General features: G+C 43.8%; 2 protein-coding genes across 2 annotated transcripts; one reads left to right on the plus strand and one right to left on the minus strand.

Annotated features, from left to right (window-relative positions):
- Window positions 1-429: 429 nt before the first annotated feature.
- mrpl36 (mitochondrial ribosomal protein L36) lies at window positions 430-795 on the plus strand (the record flags this gene model as incomplete). The annotated part of the gene is made up of 1 exon (XM_080787079.1): window positions 430-795. One exon carries the CDS (start codon window positions 430-432, stop codon window positions 793-795), a length of 366 nt encoding a protein of 121 aa, XP_080643205.1.
- Window positions 796-2,742: 1,947 nt separating this feature from the next.
- Window positions 2,743-11,328, minus strand: irx4b (iroquois homeobox 4b; the record flags this gene model as incomplete). The annotated part of the gene is made up of 8 exons (XM_080787080.1): window positions 2,743-2,867; window positions 3,726-3,827; window positions 6,828-7,403; window positions 7,962-8,106; window positions 9,760-9,916; window positions 10,439-10,554; window positions 10,836-11,036; window positions 11,284-11,328. 8 exons carry the CDS (start codon window positions 11,326-11,328, stop codon window positions 2,743-2,745), a joined length of 1,467 nt encoding a protein of 488 aa, XP_080643206.1.
- Window positions 11,329-25,058: the final 13,730 nt, after the last annotated feature.

The raw sequence follows: 25,058 nt of genomic DNA on the forward strand, positions 1-25,058 counted from the left end.
CATAATTTATGTTACTACTTAGTACTTACTAGATATTTCCATAGGCCATAGATCTATGTTCATATTTTACTGTACCTTGTATACCTGTTATACAACATATCACATAACCTATCAAAGTCTGACATCACCAACTCCATATTTGGATGAGCTTGATCTAAGCTCCATATCGAGCCAGCAGAAATATCTACTGCAGACATGCATTGCTAATGTAAAACTCAAGGACCATAATTCTGCGGATATAACTGACTCATTGTGACATCAGTGAGATGTCATATATCTATATACATATATACAAAATACAGTGTATATTACACAAGCTGAAGCTGCCAATGACCACTATGACTTCTTTGTGTTACACATTACATGTGTATGTATGCAGGATGAACTTGAATATAATTTGTATACATCAATTCTGCAGGCTTTGACTCCATGGCACCACTGCTGTTGAAATACCTGGCCGGTTCCCTAACGCGCCATCTGGCCCAGATGAGTCGGTTCACCCTGAAACCCTCCTCCCCAAACTGGCCCAACAGCTTGTACAGATGCCTGTGGACACTGACCACGGTGCCCAGCAGACTGCCTGTGTTGCAGCCTTCTCCCCGTGGAACCTGTGGCCAGGGTGGAGCGTCCCTGCTGGGCCAGTGTCAGCAGCTCGCGTGCATCCAGCCGTCGGCAGGGATGAAAACCAAGTCGGCCCTGAAGAAGCGATGCAAAGACTGTTTTATCGTGCGGCGGAGGGGACGTTTGTTTGTGATCTGCAAGACACACCCGAGACATAAGCAGAGGCAGGGATAACGGCGGTGTGATGTTGGCGTGACATTGTTTTGACATTATGTTTTTTTTTTTTTTTTACTTTATTGTGTTCTGACAATAAAGTATTTGACTAATCTCCCAGTGCATATAGCTCCTCCTTGGATCCTTATTCGAAAATGCTAACATGCTGACGTTGCTGTCGTCAAAACCGTTTCTTTATTAATTAGTTATTTAGTCGGTGGCGGTGGCTCAGGGCTAGAGTGGCTGGATGGTAACCGCAAGGTTGCCAGTTCGAACCCGGGCTCCTCCAGAGTTTAGTGTCGAAGTGTCCTTGAGCAAGACACTGAACCCCGGTGTGCTGGTTGGTGCCTTGCATGGTTTCTGCCTGCCATCAGTGTATGAATGTGTGTGTGAATGGGTGAATGTAATGCACACAATGCACAATCTTTGTAAAGCGCCTTGGATAAAGGCTATATAAATGCACCATTTACCATTTAGTCACACAAGATCTTGGTATTGTTTTTAATTTGGTAAATATCTATAAAACACACAGACTTAAAATGACTTAACCACTCCCTATTTTGGACACGTCATCATCATAGTGAAAGAATGGCCTAAATCGTTAAAAAAAGGGGAAAAAAGGCATATCTATAAGCTCACAACGCGTTACGATGTGATGTATTGTGAGCTTGAAGATCTGCTATTTCTAAAGTATATAGGGCTTAAGTTGTTAAATACTGGTTATTTTGCAATGAGGAGTCGGTCAAGTGGAAACCACTTGGTGGTTTTTTTTTTAGTCAAGTGTCCTGATGTGTGCTTCATTGTTGTGTAGTTTCAGCGCTGTCAGTCAAGTGTCACTCAGGAGGATCTAGGATATTACCCCAGCTGTTGCTGCCGCAGTTCAGTGGATTTAATAAATGACTGTATTAGGGTTGAACGCTTTTGCTGCCATGACATACTGCAACTGCTTGGTATGATTTTGTTCTTAGTTGATGTTGTTCCAACATTGACAGGCAGAGGTCAGCAGTGTTCCATCAATGGATCTCAAGTTATACTGAATGGTGATGGTATAAAGACTTAAAGTAATGTGTAAATATGGTAATTATAATGAGGCTGTGAGGAGACAATGGGTAGCTTTGTGAGTAATTGCAATAAGGGAATTACATGTAAAAAGGACCTTATTGTTTTGTAAGCCAAGTGAGCGTATTTATATTGACAGTAATAAGGGGCCTCGCAAACAGTCTGAATAAGATTTGTAATTGATAGACTTGATATTTGCATGAACAGAAAGCTGTAAATATATATTTCTTTTAACGTGGATCACTCATGCTATCCAGAGCACTGAACCTGCTCACTAGAATATAGGCAACATAAATGTTAAATGGCACTAAATAAATTATATTTAGTGCCATTATAGTCAACTGCTGTGCGTCATTCGTTCATTCAAGCTTTAGTTTTTCTCAAGTATAAGTAAACAAATTTACTTCAAATTAATACATCCATCAACATAAGCAAATGATCAACATAAACATGTTGATGGGTCAGCCAATAAGGCACCTGCCTGTTCATTGTGTTCGGTGTCTTGCTCAAGGACACTTCGACATGGAGCCAGGAGGAGCCATGAGGGATCAAACTCAGAACATTCCGGTTCCAAGACAGCAAAACTGGACAGATCCCCAGCCAGGTCCTCCTGGCTCCATACCTTCCCGAGCCACTGCAGCTATCCTTTGCTTTGTGTATATAAGAGCTGCGTGGAGACTGCAGAGACAGAGGTCTGCAGAACCCCCCCACCCGCCCGCCCACCCACCCACCCTTATCCCAGTCTGCTGTAGAGTCTCGCTCTACCAAGCCTGGAATACATCAGGAGGGAACCCGCCTGATAAGGCACAGCAGCGCGGAACAATACATGTTTGAGGAAGATCATATATATATTTCATCAGGCTTATTCTCCATAGACCTCTGCATGCCAAATTGGCCCGTGCTCTGGGCTCAGGCTCCAGACAGCACTAGCCTGTCCTGTCCCCAGCGATGCAGCCAGTGGAACTGCATTTTCCACACCATGGAGCTCAGGTTGGGAAGAGTAGTCAGGCCGATATAATTGGCCCTGGTGACTCCTGGAAGTGGGGGGCTTACGCCGTAGTTAACCTCATCTATAGTCAGGAGCGTTGGGATGATTGAAGGGGCAGAGAGGAGCATTGTTAAAACAAGGCAGGCAGCTGGGTCAGTGTCAGAGACTTGAGTTTGAGTGCTTCTTTGTGGTTGGTAAGTTTGAGCTGTTGAGACGTGGCGGGCAGCACCCGCTTTATTGGAACAGCTAGGAGCGAAACATCTTGGGATGAAACTGAGCATGTGAATTGTGTTGAATTAAACAACAGCACTGTTCAATTATTCAATGCTCTTAAATATGCCATGCCCTCTTAATAGAGAGAAATATAATACTGGATATAGTAGCTCTCGATTCAGTGAAATGTGTTAAGTCTTTATAGGGATTCTCTCTGCACAACCTTAGAAATTGTACAAGAAGATCAAGGTCCACAGTACACCTGTAGCTGACCTGTAGACACATCGGACACAGTGCAATGTACCCTTGTTCGATTCCAGCTGTAGACACATGTTGCACGCTAACCCTCACTCTGCCCTTGTTTAAACAAAGCAAAAATGCTATAAAATATCTAAAAAACAACAGTACCGATCATAAACAATCTGACCAGCACTCATATGCCATATAAGAGATAGAAAAGCGGGCGATTCTAATCACAGTGACAATTTCCTCAATATTTATATTTGGCTAATGGAGTTAAATGCCATCAGATTAATCACGTTTAATGCGAGTCCCACCCCCTAAATAATTATTCTCTCCACTCCATATCCTCTAGGCTCTTCTAATTGCCCCATTACAATATCCCTCCTTTACCATGTGTCAAATTACAGAAGCTCAAGGTTCATTATGGAGTCTCCCTGCAGCCAATTACCTGGGCCTTCATTCCTTGAAGTCGCCGTGTCCTCCTTCCTGAAGGAGCCCGCCGAGACAGATCTGGAATCTGCGTATCCCCATCCAATCCGTATGTACATTCCTAGAGGGGAAAACACAAAACTGACATTTGGTCATTGTCTTCACGGGGAGCCTCCCCGCTCAGTTCCACTACAGGCCCCAGTGACAGGGACCCTGACCTTTACTGTGGAAATAATGACTTGTTCCACCGCCAGTGGGTTTACCGCAGGGGGGGGTGAGATACCTCCAATGACATGTGACACTTTTTTTGCGAGGAGAGTGTTCGCACTCAGCACTTTGATAGCCCTGGAAAAACCAAAGTGTCTGTGACAAGACGCAAGAGACTGTTCTCTCTCTTTCCCTCAGTGTGTGTGTGTGTGTGTGTGTGTGTGTGTGTGTGTGTGTGTGTGTGCGCGTGTGCGTGTGCGTGCGTGTGAGATGGAAATGGGTGGCAGGTGTATTGAAATTGTCAGTATTTCCTGCAGGCCTATATGAATGCATAAAAAAGTGAATGTTAAGTTCCAAATTCCAGGGAGGACACAGCGCGTTTAAACATGTCTTATTTTCTATTCAGTATCTCAGATGTCTTTGTTTTATAATATTATTATTAATAATAACATTAATAATAATAATAATAATGTTATTTAATGTTAGCAGCCCCAAAACAAATCAAACGTCCTCAGCTCCTAGGCGGGGGAAAAGGTAAATGTCCATGGGGTGACATGTAAACAGTGCAGGTGTAACATCCCACGCCTCACAGAGAAACACAGCGGTCTCCAATCACATCATACTGTATATATCCGTTATATGGCCCGCGGGGAGCAGGCCTTCATGTCACACTCAACTGTCAAATCATTTGATTGTGTGTCATGGAGCAGAGAGCGAGGTGACACGTACGGGGTGGGTGGGGAAACAGGTGCACAAGAAAATAGGTGAGGAAGAAGAGACGGGGTATAAGATGCTGTGGAGTTATAGGAGAAGATGAACCGTGTTAGAGGCCAGAGGCGTGAGTAAAGAAAGTGTGAAGAATGCTGGAGGTGTGAGAGAAGAGAACAAAAAAATGAAATGCATAAGCGAAAGTGACCTAAATTGGCCATATAGGTGTACGTGTTGAAGTTTCATTGCTTCGAGGTTCCTGCTGGGACCCTCTTGAGGTTTACAGTACATCTCCATGTAGACTGTGACCATTGTACAAGTCTAACTTTTTGTGTGCGCGCACCGCTTCACTTACTTTTAAAGTGCCTTTTTAGGTTTGAGGTAGATTTTACTTTACAACCTTTTGGTCCCTGGGGAGACCTGCAATGTCCCCAACAGTGGGTCAGAACAAGCAGAACCATACTCACTGTGTCTACCTCTGCCAACTTCACTTGGCCTAAGAGTCCAACCTCGTATCTGTGTTCAATTCTCTACTCTTTGTTTTTATTGTTTTTGCTGGCCTTTTGTGTTGCCACAAAGAAAGGTAATCCATGCTGTGTCTGCAACATATTTATAGTCAGAGTGAGACCACCATGTCTCACAGATGAAAGTAAGTCAGATGTCATTATTTATCATCCTAAATCTTATTTATTTATGAGGCAGAAACAGAATGAAATTCTCGGTTGAATTTGTCCTGAATTATTTAATCTGAAATAGTTAATTCCATACAAAGCCTCGGTAGGTCCCTCCTCTGTTCTGATAAATACTTTATCATCGTTCCTAAATTGGAAAAAAAAACACAGTATAAGGATGGAGGAGAAAAACTAAATAACTTCTTCCTTCTAGTGGCTTTTTTGTATTATTATTATTATATTATATTATCTTTAGTAAGTCCTTAAATTGTATGAACCTAATTGTGTGAACTTTATTTAATAACTTAAACTAAACAATGTGTGTGTGTGTGTGTGTGTGTGTGTGTGTGCGTGTGTGCGTGACTGCATGTGTGTGTGCATGCGTGCGTGCGCGCCTCACACATTCTCCGGGTTGAACGATTATAGCCTATTGTTCTCTATTTATTTATGTTATACTCGTTCTCAATAATCAGCGGTGAAACCACCGGTGCAGATGAAGATGTGGCTATTAAGCGTGGTGGTGTGGATATAATGACTCCAGGGACTCTCCATTATGAAGCACTGTGAGTGAGCACAGTGGATATGCTTACAGTCCCAGTTTAACGTAGTCAGAAAGCCGCCTAATGAAAGGGGACGCCTCGCTGATTGCAGCTATATCTGGAGCCTGGGTGGAAGTGGCATCGATTTAACAATTTAGCAGCACCCTCCACTGTGTGTTTCCATTAGTCACGGCTGAATTACCACCCTCTTCACCCGTTCACATCTGAAAGACGCACGCACGCACACACACACACACACACACACACGCGTGCACACACAAACATACGTCACACGCACATGGGAACGCACGCACACACACACACACACACACGTGCCGTGCACACACATACAGTAATCCACTATTTGCTGCGCCGTATGCCCCGATACAGCATGTGTTTTACAGATTTAGAGCAATAATATACTGTAATATCTAATACAATACTGGCCATCAGCAGCAACCACTATAGCAGTTTCAGCACCACGGACAGCTAACGTAAGGGCACACAGAAAACGCTGCCATGCTACAGAATGCAACTTTTATTTTTTTGTGTCTCAGTGCATGTGCAGAATATAGTTCAGTCGTACAGTATTGTATGTTTGTCACTTAGTGAACCACACAACCTTGCAGCAGGGGATGTTTGCAGTGAGTGGGGTTGGGGTCTCAATTTGACATGAGTTGGGTGGGGGTCTCAATTTGACATGAGTGGGGTGGGGGTCTCAATTTGACATGAGTGGGGTGGGGGGGACTCAATTTGTCGCGCCGTAGGCCCGGATTCAGCATGTGTTTTCTTTTTAAATACAGTCTGTGTTGGCAAAATATCATAACACATTGTCAATTAACAGTTATTTCACAACAACAAAATATACGTTTTGGTTTTCAGTTGGAACTCCAGCAGTCTTTGAAAAGGATCATTCGTATAACAAGTCGCCTATAACCGTTCACTACAAGGCCGAGGTAGGCCTAATGTGTTCAAAAGAGTGTCCAGGCGTTCTACTGTCCAGCGGGGCGGCACCGTTCAACCCTCTCCATGCCGTTTGGGCTGGTTTGGGCAGCGCAGCCTGCGCCATGAGCGACCGATGCTGGAAAAGCGGGTTGTGGAAAACTCCGTCCACCCATTCTCTGAGCGTGGCTACCGGCGAGTCCTGCTGCCTGTCCGCCGCGGTCGCCCCCCCTACGTCTGACGGGTACACCGGAGAGGAAGGCCCTGCGGCGGACAACAGCATACACGGAGGGAACTCCGCTTGCAGTCCCGCGTCCAAAGACGCGGCAGTGTGGGCGATGGACCAGATCTTTGGCTTGGTCTCTGTGTTGTGAAGGTCTAGTCCGGGGCAGAACGCGTTGGCCGGGTGTTGTTGTTGGGCCGGTGTGAGCTCGGGGCAGCCCGGAGACAACCTCTCCTTCCCGTGAAGCGTCACCTGGTCGCACGTGAGACGCCCGTGATGGTGGGAGATGTCTGCGGAGGAGGTGATGTTCGCCGCCACGTCGTCTTCGGGCAGAAACTGTGGTTTCGGTTCACAGTCCGAACCGTCGGACTCCAGGAGGTCAAAGTCCTCCAGGTCGCTGTGCAGATCTGCAATGACGAGCCATGGAATCTCCATTTAGAGCAATTCACTGTGCAACGGATATAGACAGCTATCCACAGAGCTATTAATGTCTGAAGCTTGAAATGCAAATATACTGAGAAAGTGTTAATGCAGCTCCAATTTGAATAAAATGCCACATAATTTTGTGTGCTTTTACTTAATTAACTTTAGTTGACTTTAGTTGTCAACTTGTCATTTGTTTATTTGGACGGGAGAGAGCATATTAATTATAAATATATACATGATGAAATGTAAATACATTAACAAGGATGCTAATTTCCATCCGTAGTCCCCAACAATAACATAATCCACTAAAATAACACAGTACATTTTGTGTGTGTGTGCGTGCGTGCGTGCGTGTATAGCTACATACACATGCCTGCAGACACACATACAACAAGTACATTTAATAGAAAACAGTAAACCGTAAAATTGCCTAATTTAGGCCATTCAAACCTATATTTGTTTGTCCACGACACATGATTTCAGTGGAGATTGAAGGTATAGTTTGCAGGATGGATGGACGCGGTACAGCCGTCACTCACCAGACAGCGGTTTGGTCGGCTCCTCGGCCCCGTCACTGTCATCGTCACACGGCCTGTCCTCAGAGCTCTTGCAGGCCCGTGGCGACCACGTCACCTTGTTCTCCTTCTTCAGCCTCCTGCGCGCGTTGGCAAACCATGTGGACACCTGGAGGGAGGGAGGGAGGGAGGAATGACATGAGAGATAGGAAGGAAGGGAGGGAGGGAGGGAGGAAGGAAGGAAGGAAGGAAGGTGGGTGAGGGAGGGAGGGAGGGAGGGAGGAATGGTGTGTATACATTCAATAAATTGATCCATTTGAAGGTACCGTGGATCAATTAAATTAATTGAAGATATTGGTTCTACTTGCCTCAACATGGTATTACTTTTGGTAATGTTACGATATAGACACATTTTTTTAAAGCAGAACTACGTAACCTTTCTTAATGAATGTAATTTTGCCCATGTATGCAATCTGTATGTTAATATACAATTGGGGTGGTTGTATTTTGTCTCCCTGCTCTTCTATTGAGACATTTAGATCGTGTCAAAGGGACTAACATGCAGGATCTGACACAAGGTTTGACCTGATGGTCAAGATTACATTTATCCCCTGAGCAAGCAGGCAGATTAGCTCAATGGCATGAAACAAATCAGCCCTTGTGCAGGACACCAGCTTCACATCTGGTATAAGAGGAAAGTTACAGTGCAGCTTTAATTATTATAATATATATCCCATAAAGCTCAATGACTTCATCCAACATTCAGTTTATATATATATATATATATATATATACCTGACTTATAGCTGCAGATCATTATAGGCTCTTTGAATATTTTAGCCTGTATCTGCCAAAGCTTAATAAATATATTGTTGTTGTTTTTTTCAGATGCAGCAAAAATAACTGATCTACTACAAGCTCACAATGCGCAGCTTGAGCTTGTAGATCAGCTATTTTCATACAACACCATCGTACGACGGAGGATAGAAGGCATGGGCATGTCATTTGACATGACATGAGTCCTACTCCTGACCAGGGTTGATTTCATCGACTAATAGTGAAACTAAAAATGTTCGTCGACTACCTTTTTTCACTGTCAAAAACTAAATTAAAGCTAAGCTATGATGACTAAAACTAGGACTAAATCGTCAACAAATAAAAACTAGACTAAAATGTTAGGAAGGGACTATAGTGGACAAGAGATCCAGTATAAGTCATTTTACACTTTGTTGCATATTGAAAATAGCAGATCTACTAGCTTGTAGATCAGCTATTTTCAGCAATTGTAAAAACAGTCATTATATGACGGCATCAAGGCCCGCCAAAACACATAAATCAACTAGAGATTTAGTCGGCTAAAATCTTATGATATTTAGTCGACTAAAACTAGACTTAACACTAAGACATTCCAGGTGACTAAAATGTGACTGAAACTATAAATTAAAACCCATTCTGGGCGGGAACCCCTTTTGGTGTTTTAACTAAGCATTCTGTTATACTTTAGCTATTGAAAAATAGCAGATCTACAAGCTCGGTGGCGCGCTACAAGCTTGTAGGTCTGCTATTTTTGAAGAATCGTGAAAATGCGGCACAAATCTTTGAATATATATATCCTTTCAGAAGACTTTTTATTTATTTCGACGTCAGGCCTATAAATGAGTTAAAACTATCGAAGAGACTATGACTGAAACTATAACACTTTTTTTTGGGGGGGGGGGGGGCCCTTTTGGTGTTTTTAAACATTGTTATAATTTAGCTATTGAAAAGTAGGTCTGCTATTTTTGAAAAATGGTGAAAATAAAGCAACCCGGGTTGTCCTGACCTGTGTGAGTGTCATCCTGGTGATGATGGCCAGCATGATCTTCTCTCCCTTGGTGGGGTACGGGTTCTTCTGGTGCTCCTGCAGCCAGGCCTTCAGCGTGGACGTGGTCTCCCGCGTGGCGTTCTTACGCCGCGCCGCGCCGTCCGAGCAGGAATATCTATATAGGAGGATCAAACATGGACGACAGACTTGTCATTATGCTGTTATAAGGAAATGCATGGCTATAATGATGTGTACGTGTATATTATGGTGAAGGATGGGTAATGTGCAGTGAGTTTCACAGAAGACATGCAGACAGACAGACATTTATCCCCCTCAAATGATTGTACAAACAGTCAAAGCTGTTACAGATACAGTAGAACACAACAAAAGAGGGCAGAATTATGCAGCCTGAGGTCACACACACACACACACACACACACACACACACACACACACACACACACACACACACACACACACACACAGAATTAACAGGTGATATTCAGGCTAAAATATATACTATATAGGCTATATAAAAAGGTGATAACCTACTTTAAAAAGTTACTTTTTACACTTATTACGTATATTATGATTATTATGATGATTATTATTGTGGGAGTCCAATGTGTGAAGTGTCTGAGATGAATAATCACTGTATTTTCTTCTTTATATCTTAAGTTTAGTAGATTGGACCTACCCATATCTGTCATAGGGATACTGTCCAAATGCGTAATCATAAGGGTAGTAGGTTGGTGTCTGAGAGGTGGTCCCCATATGCGCAGAGGTCGTTACATCTTTGGAATCCAGAGGGCCCTGCAAACAAATAATCGAAAAAAAGAACAAAAAACCATCAACCGTGCACGTTATAGACTTCAAAGAGAATATTTATTTTCCAAAAAGTATTTGTCTACTAGCTAGGCCATACTCTATATATAAAATAAACAATTGTGCACATACAGTTGGCTAGCTGCAGGGCCTATATTACTTTAGCCAACAATTTCTAAGCGTTTCGCCTATTGTATTTATAAGCACTTATATAGTTCACGTAGTAGCTTCAAGTATATAGGCTATGAATAAAAGTCAACTCAACTCACCCTGGCATACAGGGCTGCAGCGGTGGCGTCGCTGGAGCAGGCGGTGTAGTAGCCCTGGCCCTTGGGGTAGGCACCGCTGTACAGCCCCGCGGTGATGTGGTGCTCGTGCCTCGGGGAGGAGCGGTACCCCGGCACGGAGTGGGAGGAGGAGGAGGACGGAGGCGTGCCGCACGGCTCCAGGCAGCTGGAGGTCATCAGAAACTTCGAACAGCATACGGTTTGTTTTGTTATTAAGAGTTGTGAGGGGAAATTACATTACATTATCCGATAGCAAGATGAAGTATAAGGCCCTATATAGGCAGTGCCAGCTGTGCACGACAAGTTGAGGATTCTGCAGAGAATGATATGATGAGCAGCCAAGAAACTTAAGCTTTAGGCTAAGCCATGCATTTGCCGGAAAGAACAGATCTTCAAGATAATAACGAGTGCGAATGAGGCTTTATCTTACCTGTGGTGTGGTGGAGTAGGGGTATCCCAGTTGTGAATAAGCCATATTTCAATTAAAGATCAAAGAGACAAAGCGGGAGCGCGAACCCTGGCCGGCATCAAACAGCATCCGTGCGTCATGCAGGTGTTTAAAGTGTTTAAAGTGTTTAAAGTGCTCCACTCAGCCTCCACGGCAGCTTCAGATCCAATCTGAAGTCAACTTGGCAGTTCTTCTTAAGAGTCCGAAAAGCTTCTTCCTCTGGACTTTGTCCAATTGGACCATACGGTTCTCGCGGTGCAGTATATATAGGTTAAGATCACTTTAGATTTCGAAAAAGGGAAAAAGAAGAAGAAACAAAAACCAACCGGTCGCAAAAAAACGCAATAATGTCCTGCAATCTATCGCGTCGCCTGAATTTATCTAGATAAATGCTTTAGATTCGCGTCTGAAGTTTCAGCCTTGATGATAATGTTCGACGTCTTATCGTGAGCGCGTGAGATGCCGTCTGTGTGATCAAACCATTTCACTCCTGATGCGCTCTTTGGTTTTAACTCGCGCGTCTCTGACGTCACGTGGGCTCGTGGAGGGGAGCGCCAAGTGTTTTTTTTCTTCCTTCTTTTCTTTCTTCTTCTCCTTTCTTCTCTCACTACATCAATTAATTAATTAACTCTCTCCCTGCACCTCTCCTCCTCCTCCTCCCGGAAACAGGTCCACGCAAGCCCACGTGCACCTCAATCGTCCCCAGGCATAAAGTAAATAATGAGAATGGGATCAATTCTCATCTCACACACACACACACACACACACACACACACACACACACACACACACACACACACACACACACACACACACACACACACACAATGGCCAGAGGGGTAGATCAGGAAACGTGACGTGGTGACACCACATTGACATTAGGTGATTGATGACTACAACCTGATATTAGCATAATCGCTTTGCCCTGTAGTTTAGATAACTTGTCACCGCGGAGAAATCTCCTTGTCACCCACTTATTCATGAGTGCACGGGGGAATTACAAGCCTCTCGGAGCATATTAATCAAACAATAAACAGTGCGTTTCATTCCCTTGAGTAAGCACCTTCAGCAGCTGAATGGCTTGTCATGTTCATAATAACCCGTCTTAAGCTGTTCCCCGTTCCCCTCACCTCCTCTCAGTCCACCTGCGTTTATATTACAGAGACTGGGGGGGGGGGGGGGGTGAAGAGGAGAGAGAGAGAGAGAGGGGGGTGAAGAGGAGAGAGAGAGTGAGGAAGAGATGGAGAGAGAGAGAGAGAGAGAGAGGGGAGGAGAGCGAGAGAGGGGGGGTGAAGAGGAGAGAGTGAGGAAGAGATGGAGAGAGAGAGAGACAGAGAGAGAGAGATGGAGAGAGAGAGGGGAGGAGAGCGAGAGAGGGGGGGGTGAAGAGGAGAGAGAGTGAGGAAGAGAAAAGGGGGATGTAGAGGAAGGAGGGAGAGATGGATAGAGAGAGAGTGGGGGGAGAAAGACAGAGAGGGAGAGAGAGAGAGAGAGAGAGAGGGGATAGATGAGGGGGTACGGGGTAGTTGGTGAAAAATAGAGGAACAGAAGGAGAGAGAGCGGGAGGGGAGAGAGGGGGAGGGGAGAGAGAGGGAGGGATGCAGGGCAGAGGGAGAGGGATAGAGGGAGAGAGAGGGAAAGAAGGAGAGAGGAGGAGAGAAAGAAAAGAGAAAAGATGGAGGGAGATGAGAGAGCCAATGAAACAAGAAATATATGAGTTTAAAGTTTTAGATTCCTTTCTTTCCCTATACCAACTTTCACGCAATAGCCCCACAATCCGAGAAAGAAAAGATGCGCCGAGATGATCATGAGCACCGACTGTTGTGTAAGAAGACAGAGGAGAAAGTATAAGGGCTGCATGCAGGCCAGAGAGAATAGAGTATGCAAGGACCACACAGCAGATGGCAAGTATGATGTTTTAGGAGAAATCTGCGAGGTAGAGTGGCGGAGTATTCAAATGGGATGAGGAGAGGAGGAGGCCAAGATGGAGGCAAATAAGAGTTGAGCCTGGTTCATACTTTGTCGTGAGCAGTGCTGTTTTTTATTTTAGTTTTAGTCGTAGTCTCTTGAATAGTTTTCATTTAGTTTTAGTCACATTGTTGTCACCTGGAATAATGTCTTAGTGTTAGTCTAGTTTTAGTTAACTAAATCTCGTAAGATTTGAGTAAAATGTATTTTGGCGGGGCTGTGATGACGTCGTAATGACGGATTTTACACTTGCTGAAAATAGCCGATCTACAAACTCACAACGTTGTGAGCTTGTAGATCGGCTATTTTCAGCATTCAACCAATTGTAAAATGATCTCTTGTCAACTATATAGTCCCTTCCTAACATTTTTGTCTAGTTTATATTTGTTGACGAAATCGTCAGTATATTTAGTCCTAGTTTTAGTCATCATAGCTTAGTTTTTATTTAGTTTCCATTTAGTTTTCGTCAGTGGAAAAAGGTATTCGACGAACATTTTTCCGTCTTAGTTTTAGTCGGCGAAAACAACACTGTTGTCGAGGGGCTTCGTCAACATCTAGGCAGGGGATCTGACCTGAGCGCGGGGGAACGTGAGGAAAATAAAGTGAGGACCAATATAATCCCCCAGTGCGCCCTATAGACATGATGCTGCTGCTGGGGACAACAACAGCAGTGAGTCTCTCCGCTCCAGCCCAGAATGGCTTGAGAAGAGAACCCGGCGCCTGATTGACATTCCATTTGTCCCGTGAAAGGTGCTCATATATTGAACATGGACTAAACTGTCTCCAGCCTCCATCGGTGCTCAAAGCCGGGGAGATGAAGTTATCTCCTTGCGTCGCAGCATCCTCACACAAAAACACACGTCACTCAAAAAGGCAAGAACGGCAATTTGTTTAGCCTTTTGACAATAAAACACGACTTGCTTTTTAATCTTGTTTCTCACACAGTTTACGGAGAGGGGGAAACTTCTGAGGCAAAGAGAAGGCCCTCCTGCAGCTGTCACAAAGAATGCACGCAAAGAATGCAATCCCCGCATGACCTGCATGGAGGTACATAGGCGATATTATTTCCCTCTTTTTGAATATTCAATAGGCTACTTACATATTAATACAGCACGACGCTGTTTATATATTTATATGGCATTCCTCCAGTATATATCTATACCTTAAGGCTCTGCGCTCGTTAGACCGTGATTAGATCTTTCTGATCTTGTTCCCCTCGCATCAATCATTCATTCGCGATGCTCCGCAAAGAAAACGGGAGGCGCAGCGTCCGTATTTTCTCCTCGCAGCATGCGTGCATGCATGCATGCATGAATGCGGATGAATGGATGAAGCATTATGCTGTGTGGGTTAATGATAGAAGCATGTTAATGTGAGGGGATGAGGCGCGTGCAAACAGGGGCGGAACAACTCCAATCACAATTTCCTTCAATCACAGGGCGCTTTTCATTTAAATATTGTCTACCTGAGAGTATAAACTATGCAATTTTAATCACTGTTTAACATGTAGATGCTTTTTGAGCCTCTTTTCCATTCTTGGTTTGCGGACAATTTTTGGGCACAAACAGAAATTGGGGTGAGTGAGGTGGAGCTTATTAAATTGATGATAGTGCTTTTGACAGTTTGGGTAAAGAAATAAGAAGGAAAAAAAAAACACAACGCTAGTGGTTGTCGTCATGAAGAAGCCTCATTTAGAAGCAAACAATGGTCTGAAAAGAGTGCAGGAAAATAATACATATTTTTTTCCCTTGAGACAAAATGGGTTATGATGATCATTTAAAACAATCTCTCACAACACCAAAAGATTTAAGATTTATATCTAAAGAATAATGTGTATGTTTTTGGGTTGCATCCTCTGACAATTGTTTGTAGTATATATCCAATCAAAGCCAATAGTCTAGAGATGTTCACATTTTCGCCGTTGATATAGATCGTACATAATTCCTTTTTTATATTTATTCATAGAATTCGATATACAACTCAGTCAGACGAGTGCCGATGGCTATAGGGCCATATAATTATCTTTAATTATATTCTCATACCTGCCCCTTTCCTGTGTTTCATTCTGACTGCTGTTGCTGCTTCTACGACACCTGAATTTCACCGCAGGAATCAATTACGTTTTTATCATATCTTATCTTTAACACCAAAGTGAAATGTGGAGAGAGAGTAAGGAAGGCTCTGGACACAGGAGACCCCTTCTAGCCTGCAGTAATCTTCCCTCAGTCCACCTCAATGGGGCAAACAGAACACACTTTTGGTATTTTATTGATGTATTTATTTCAGATTCCAGCCACCACTTCACTCTGTGCTTGCGTGAGAGATGAAGGGACAGAGTTATATAGGGTAGGCATGGAACGGACAGTATTTATAAACGGATCATGACCGCCCCGGGTGGAAATAGCACAGGTCGTTTCATCATGTCTGTCTCTTGTAAATACAACAGTGTGTCCATCGTGTGCAATGGCAACGACGCAGAATTAGTGTGATCCACAAACACATCTGTGTGTGTGTGTGTGTGTGTGTGTGTGTGTGTGTGTGTGTGAACATACAGTAGAAACGCCAGGCCTGGCATGGCTTTCCTCTGTCTGATGGGAGGAACCAACACTGGTGAACAGAGAGTGGGACAGATATAAATGTCCTGGTCCCTCTCATCAATGATGCAGAGCACTGGAACAGAGACATGCTAACGCTCTTAGTCGCAGCCGAGACAGAGAGAGAAGAGGGGGGGGGGGGAGAGAGAGAGAGAGAGAGAGAGAGAGAGAGAGAGGGGGGTGGTGATGGTGGGCGGAGAGAGAGAGAGAGAGAGAGAGAGAGAGAGAGGGGGGGACATAGATACAACGAAATGAGAGGGGGAGACAGGCAGACACGACTATTCTATTAAAACACAGAGCACATCAGGACATTGCGACATCACTCAAAAGAAAGAAAAGAAGATGAGACCGAAACATATCATTATGTAAAGCAGTGGTAATTTTGTTTAAAAGCTTGAAAAGTGAGTTTGCCATTGTGATATAATAGGCTACTATACCGTCGGTTCCACTGATCCAAGCCGGGGACACAATTGATTAATTGATTATTAAAATAAATGTTCTCACAGGCCGTGACCGTGAACGCTTTTGGGACGTGCGTTCCCCCTGAGTATATGCAAACTCATAATACCATATCAATTCTGCAGTTCTCAAACATCAAGGACTCCCACATTGATATGTACAGTATTTGTTAGTTGACCCCATTTGAAACCATCTTCTGCCTGCAGGGACTGTCAAAGATAACGGATATATAAGTTCACAATGTGATACATCACAAAAAACCCTCTCAAGGACCCCTCATGGGGTCCACGCAGACCCCACTTTGCCATAGAGTTGACATTTTCCAAAAGGGCACAGGCACAGGCCGGTAATCCAGCCTGATGGCGTGTCAGGGGTTCGAGTCCCGAGTCCCGTCTGCCTTTGCCACATGTCCGCCCCCCCCCCCCATCTCTCTCCCCCTTTCCTGTCCAAAAATGAGTGTACCCTATCAATAAAGGCAAAAGGCAAAAGAAATATATAAAAAAAATATATATAAGAAAACATTGATTCTTGATGATGATGACTGATTCTAGACTCGTCGTGACCTCATATGACTCTTGCTATATTAAAACCTGCCCCTTGCTCCCAAATGTCAAATTAATTTAATATTGGCATGAGATCATTCTATAATAAGCTATCTCTGTTGCACAAGTTCAGTATAGATTTTGTGATCTTGTGATTTTGTTTTTCTCTGTAGCCTATAGGGGTTTTTTCTTTACAAGGACCTCCGGCTGTCTTGCGCGGGTCCACAGATATTAAGAAAATGTGCATGAATGTTTATTTAGACCAGTGGTTCAAATAAACATAAACATTGACCAAATTGTAAAATAAAAATAAGAACGAGGCAATTGTTTGGGGGGGAAATAGCTGATCTACAAGCTCCACAAGCTTTGGCGTTGTGATTATTTATCTGTGGAACAGAGTCAAACGAAGTACAGTGCCTCAACTCCTGCAGTGCTTGTCAGTGCGGCAAGTCCCCAGTTCAAATAGGATTATTGTTTTTACATTTTGGACCAGCAAATACATCCATAATACACCTCAAAGTACCTATGAATAAATACAACAAGTCACCAAAGTCCTACTTTTTAGTAGCAGGGCAAAATACACAATATACTCTATCTGAACCGACATATAGGCAAGGCATGAACATAGGCTAGTACATATCCAAACATGTGCAGGTGTTGGGACTGTACATCTAAGATGATCCTTTTGAAACTTCTCAAGGGAACTTTCAAAGCCAATTTTTGTCTGGACTGTAGATCGTTACACGACCATAAGGGCCAAAGAAGGCTAGACATTTTTTACCCCCCTCGGATTTAAATCCTGGTACTACACGCCAAGCATTTGACCCGAGGTTGAGGCCGTTTTGGACCAAGTCGAATTTGGATGAGATGTAAGACGGCAGGTCACCCAGAATGGCTTTATAAATTAAAATATGCCAATGCTGAAGCCTGCGAGAGGCCAATGAGAACCAACCGACTGCAGCATACAATGTGCAATGTGTAGGGTTGGCCCAATAAGCGGCTGGAAATGAGCACAGAGTCAGGAGGTAAAATGGAGCCACACCGTGATCTATTCCCAAAAGAAGGTTACAGCATTGGAAATGGCATGACACGCAGCAAAACAGAGAGGACATGTTGGCGTGCGGCTACAACATGTCCTCTCACTGACTAAACACTGAGTGTGTGCTTCCTGGCAGCCTTTTATAGGCAGCTGAAACAATCAGTGCAGACTCTACCATATTACCGGTCAAACATGCAACACTTCTGAACCCCACATAGCCCACATCAAATGAGCCTATAAATCTATATCACTTCACAGGTAAGTAAATATCAATTATGCCCACTATTGCAAGATAAACCACATATCCCATTATCATTAGCAGCTCCAATGCATAACTCAAACACCCCCTGGCCATTTCACTGTGGTCCAGTCCAGACCAATAGCGTGCTCTGGTAGCCTGGGGACTCTTTTGCCCGAACACACTGGAACAGAAGCAGCAAGTATTCAATTACCCACAACACAGTCTCATATTACATATTGTACTTATATTGCCCTGAAACATATTGTACTCTTAACTGTATTGCACTTGCCCATCATGACCAAATATCCCTCTGTTTCCCCAGGTGATACTGTCCAATGCTGAGTGGCCATCCTGCCGGATAGGAAACAACTCCCATGTTCATAATACTTTCAATAAGCCAGTTCAACTCATGACTTTTCCTTTGTGTGCTGCAAATACAACTGACTAAAGTGCATATGCTGTGTAAATATAAATACTTCAAATCAAACACTGGTACAATATGTGTGCAAAATATAAGTAACGGAGGACCACTTCGTTACAAATTAGGTGTTCTGAAACATACATTAACCACTTCAACCCTATACATTTCGGCCATTTGAAAATAGCCGATCTACAAGCTTGTAGATCGGCTATTTTCAATAGTTTTTGTACACATTTTGAACTTGTGAAATGGGACGTTCTGCAATATGAGTAGGCCTACTATTACTTTTAGTACTTTAAGTACATTTTGATGCGGATACTTTTGTACTTTGACTCAAGTACATTTTCAATTAGTAGTAGTATTCTAAATTGCAGTATTGGTACTTTTACTTAAGTAAAACTATTGAGTATTTTTTCCACCCACCCGGTTTTCAACATCCTCAGAGTCACTACGGGGGGCTCATCATATTTCGTGTGATATAAGAACCTCTTTTATATACAGCTTTTTGTCCTTAACTTAACACATTTGACATTGACAATGAAAGGAGAATTTACGTCATAATTATGTGTCTGTTCACGGCCCAGCTCAGACGGCCGAGGCTGGAGAAGGAGGATGCCCAGCCGGAGGGGAGACAATAACAGGTTTATAGAGAGGCCAGGTACAAGTTTGAGGCAGCTGTTAAGAAGTGAAAAACACCGTTACTCTGAGAAACTGAAACAACAACTCTCAGATGGCAACGCTGCCTCTGTCTGGAAGGGCCTTAAACAAATAACAAACTATAAAGCGAAACCCCCTCAGACCACGGATAACACTCTCCTTGCCAATGAGCTGAACACGTTTTACTGCAGATTTGAAAAACAGTCTGCTACTGCGCCCACCTTCCCCCCGCCCCCCCTCTTCCTCTGCCCGCCCATATACCTCTCTGTCTCAGAGAGCGAGGTGAACCGCCTGTTTAAGAGACAGAACCCCCGGAAGGCGGCCGGTACCGGATGCTGTCTCACCCTCCATCCTGAAGTTCTGTGCTGACCAGCTGTCCCCTGTGTTCAGTAACATATTCAACACCTCACTGGAGTGCGGTCAGGTTCCAGCCTGTTTCAAAGCCTCCACCGTCTAAACGACTACAGACCCGTCGCCCTGACCTCCATAGTTATGAAGGTCTTTGAACGCCTCGTCCTTGCCCACCTGAAGGCCATCACAGACCCTCTCCTAGACCGTCTGCAGTTCGCATATAGAGCCAACAGGATTCTGTTCATGGACTTCAGCTCGGCGTTCAACACCATTTTGCCTCCCACACTGGTGTCAAACAAGTCTATGAATTCTATGAAAAGGTTACGGACCGGGTCCAATTAGCCCTTCACTAAATCCCACCCAAGCAATTGTCCAATGCCAATCTAAATAGTTTAGCAACTATGCAGGTCAAGCTTTCTTCGCTGCTAATGTGCCTATTGGACAAGAATGGGTTGGGGCGCGTCTGTAACTCTCCGGTTCCGGTGCAATGACGTAAACAGGAAATTAACTGAAGTGAAAAGCCCGCTGGCTTATGCTTTTTTAGAAACCTAATATCTCTGATTATTTTTCCAGGCTGTGTTTTTGATCAAAACAAGCTTGATTTGCGGCTCATTTCTATAAACGCTATGATCGGCAGTTACAAAATGTATGTTTTGGGTGAATTAAATATAACATTCGTGGGACACGTTACATAGCAATTTTCCACTTTCTGTTTCAGTGAAACAGCTTTCAAAACTTGATGGTTCTCTGTTGAAAATGTATGGTGGCGGTCTTCGAGTATGAATTCAGGCAACAGATGGCACTAATGGCGCAGAATGTTAAAGCATCAAAGACAGCTACCTGTTTGATGCCTGTCAGAGAGAGAGAGAGAGAAAGAGCATAGAGAGAGAGAGGGGTGGATGTTTGTACGTTACACACACAGACTGGCCTAGTATCCCCTAATATTCATCTTTTTAACCATGAATTTGTATTTCCAATGCATTTATTATATACATGTTACGAAACCCTTTTGGGTCTAGTATAGGGATTAGGTTTGTAACATAAAATTGGTTTACCAGGTTGTTGAGCATAATGGTGCAAATAAATGGAGTCAACTGTTTCAGAGTCAAAAGGTGAAGTTCTTGGTTTGTTAAGTCATTTACAAGTATTTACATAATGTAAAAGTATGCGCAACAAATTAACAACAATTTAGTCACTACCAAGGGACATGGGTGTTGCCAAAACAACAAAAGAAGCAGATATAGGGAAACAAAAGACACACCAACTAGTAATTAGTAAAGCAAAAGCCTGCCTACCTAACAAATCTTTGTTCAAAATACATGTGGTGGCAAACACCCCTTACCTAGTGTGCTTAACAAGGTTCTACCTGTATGTGGTGCCTGTGTATAGAGGCCTCTGTCTTACCTGTCCCAAAGCAGAGCAGACTGTGGCTCAGGAGGTAGAGCAGGTCGTCTGCCTGCATGCAGAGTGCAAACGCAATGATCCATGGGTCGGCGGTTCGAATCCCGGCTCCTCCCGTCTACATGTTGAAGTGTCCTTGGGCAAGACACTGAACCCCAAATTGCTCCTGATGTGCTGGTTGGTACCTTGCATGGCTTCCGCCGCAATCGGTGTATGAATGGGTGAATGTAATGCATAATCTATATGTAAAGCGCCTTGGATAAAGGCACTATATAAATGCACCATTTAGCATATACTACAGAATTAGTGTACAGAATAGTAGGAGAACAATAAACCAAATTTGAGGTTTGCTCAGCTCTGAGGACTCAAAAGGGAGACAAAAATGAGGCTACAGGGACAGGGCTACAAACAAACTGAAATGAGATGAGTGAGCCCAGGTGGAACTGAGCCTTTTATAGGCAGCAGGTGATGGTGATTGGACGAGTGTGGAGTCAGATAACAGGCTGATTGGCAGATGAGGCGCTGGTGACTTCAAACCTTGCAGAGAATGAAAGAGTGGAGGGAAGGAGAGACAGGGGAGGAATACAGAGAAACCCTATACACTACTATGTGGCACCTAACAATACATTTTATCCATCCAGGTATACTTGTAACTACAACAAACCCTCAAACAAATGGTGTTAATCAGAAGCATAGTGTCCATTGGGCCAAAAAATTGGGCCAAAAGGCGGAAAAAACAAGAAAAACAACAAAAGATACATTGGCAGCCGCCAGCCCCATCACCCCTGTGCATACAAATTTCTGCTAGCCAAACACAGCAAGCCGCCTTTGTTTTAAATGTCCCCAATTGGCAAAACCGGTTTCACCTATCGGACGGAGTTGCACGTCCCCGTGCTGGGTCTTATACAACATACACTCTCCTCCAGGCGACCGGACCAAGCCCCCACTGTCTCCTGCGAGACAGTCAATAGGGAAGATGGCTGATGATATGTTGCCGACACCAAGAGGCTCCTGGCCCTGTGGGGGACTGCATGACCATAAGTCTGACCTATGTGGCCGGTTAAGACTGAGGTTAGGGTTAGCGACCATACTGTATGTGGCTGGTTAAGACTGAGGTTAGGGTTAGCGACCTACTGTATGTGGCTGGTTAAGACTGAGGTTAGGGTTTGGGATAGTGTTAGTAATCGGTCGGACTAACGGGAGGTCGGCACAATGACATGGTATTGCGCTGTGGGCGTCCAGGCATGGCTCCTCCTTAGTCTGACCAGAAGTACAGAATCCTCCTGTGCGTTGCGCCGTGCGCCGTGCGTTGTGTCCAAGTGGCATGCATACACTACAGCCCCCACTGTCTCCTGCGAGACTGAGAGACAGTCAATGGGGAAGATGGCTGTTGAGATGTTGGCGACAATAAGATGGCTCCTCGTTCGTCTGACCAGAAGTATACAGAATCCTTCCGTGCGTTGTGCTGTCGTTGCCGCTGAACAGCCCACATCTCCACCTCGGACCCTCTGCACCATACGAGGCCGATTTTAAACCCTCCTTATTTTGATTTTATTTATTTATTTATTTGACAGGGACAAATTGGACAATGCTCATTAATCAACATTTCAGTTTTCACTTCCATGTAAATGTGCCAGAGTTAGCCATAAGCTAATTACATCTGTAGTCCCTGAGCAGGCTTTTAAAATGGTAGTAAAACTAAACATACAATGACACATACAGTACAATGCAATACAATACAGATAAAAGAAAGACAGAGTGTATAGTACAACACCATGCGTTGCCATGTGTGCATACTGTATGTGCAAGCACCCAACATACAAACCCAACATACAAAAACTCAATTCAATGCAGGTTTCACTGCACTCTGTAGCTTTTCTTTTCACAATATAGACTAGAGAGGTTACAAATTATTGAATAAAGAATACCATGCACTTACAACACCTTTCAAATAACCAATGTTGTGTCTCTCACACACACACACACACACACACACACACACACACACACACACACACACAGGTAGCTCACATCATGTAGGCTATACTTAAGAAAAGTATCTGGTGTTAAGATGTATTTAAGTATCAAAAGTAAAAAGTATGAGACCTTTTCATGGTACAAAGAAACAAAACAGCCAGACATGTTGTCTACTTCTCTTTCCTTTCAGAATAATGCAGCTTTCATGTACCGGTATACTTGAGCTGTTTTTAGCTAATTCTGAGTTTTGAGTGTCTGCTGTCCATTACACCAAAGAAACAATTGTCCTTCTCTACGTCATCCATTAGCTAGTTTTGTCTTCCAATTTCTCCATGTCCGGTTTCATCTGTCCTTCAGTGTCCTGGCCTGAATGAAGGTCTAACTCTCCATTATTGATTATAATGAAGCACACCGGATGCTTAGCGTATAGGGGTAAGAAAGGGAAAAAATACCATTCATTAATATGTAAGCACTTCACCATCCTAGTCTGCCTCCAATATTTCAATTCAATTCAATTCAATTCAAAGGGCTTTATTGGCATGAGAAGAACATTGCCAAAGCAAAATGCACAATACTATTCTCACAAAGCCACTAACAGGGCCTTCATTTTTTTTTGCACATGGAGGGATGTTTTTCAGTATAAAAGTGGTGGTATTAGGGCTCGTTTGTTTGTGTGAGCCTCAACTGGACCCGAAACTGGTTCCCAAACATTAAAAGTCCATAGACTTGGCTGCCACATGACATCATGTCTGAAAGCCAGACAAAACAGTCAAAGTTTACTCGAGTAAAAGTAAAATAAATTGTCTTGGAAATGTACTCGAGTAAGAGTAATGAGTATTAAACAAATCGTATACTCAAGTAAAGTATACAAATCCTCAGAATCAGTACTTAAGTACAGTAGGCCTACTTAACGTACCCGCTTAGTCCATATATGGACTAAGCTCCGGGTAGTATCGACCTCCTCCGTCACCGTCTAGAAGACAGAGTCATGTTCGAGGTAGTGGTCATTTAAAAAAAGGGCGTGGTCATTTTCAGGTATTTCGCCCCGGATAGAGAATTTCCCACAGTTCCCAAGTTGTTCGCCGGGGTCATATTAGCCAAGAACAGGTGAGATATTCTCTCCTAAATTAAGTGCATACATATCTTAAGCCAGGTCCTCTACTATATACGGTGTGGTTTGGGCCTTAGAAGAAAAAATGTAATTAAAATTAAATTTACTGTAGCATTATGTCATTCAACAACAGGCTATAACATTCTTAGTTGTTGATAAGCAAACAGTAAAACAATACTTTTTGTCTAGACAAACAGACTTTCAGTTAGACAAACAGTAGCCTCGGTATATACCCATGGCTTTTATTTTCGTTCGCAATGCCGCTAGACAAACAGTGGCTGCTCTGAAGAATCGTGTGTGCGTGCGCCGTGCGTGCGTGTGTGGGATGTGTGCAGCGTATACACGCATCTCCCTGGGAGGATAGCAGTATTCCTCCACATCACTTCCACTTCATTACTCCGTGAGCGACCATACATTATTCAGCCCCTCAATCCTCAGTCCACAGGGAGCGATACAGCCTTTTACACACACTTTAACCTGGCCTATACCTCTTACACTTATCCTCCCATCTATAGCCACCTATCTGTTTACTGCTCCGACCACCTCCTGCTCTACTGTGACCTCTCCATCACTGAGCCCTCAGGCTCACCTCTTCCCTCCATCATCACACGCACGCTGTTGACACCAGTGGTGGTGGTGGTCTCTCTCTCTCTCTCTCTCTCTCTCTCTCCTTAAATTCATTCTACTTTATCTGCCATCAAAATGTGAAATGCCCTATCAAAAGTGTGACCACTCCATAGCCCATATCCTCCTTCAAAATCAATCAATCAATCAATCAATCAATCAAAGCATGCATGCATGCATGCACGCAGGCACACACACACACACACACACACACACACACACACACACACACAGACACACACACACACACACACACACACACACACACACACACACACACACACACACACACTGCACGTCCATGTGTGCGTTCTAAGGGTGACAGGTTGGGAATTTAAAAATATGGTCACCCTACAGTACTTGCAAGTCATT

This window comes from Protomyctophum bolini (assembly GCF_963924005.1).
Source record: "Protomyctophum bolini genome assembly, chromosome: 17".
Taxonomy (NCBI): Eukaryota; Metazoa; Chordata; class Actinopteri; order Myctophiformes; family Myctophidae; genus Protomyctophum; species Protomyctophum bolini.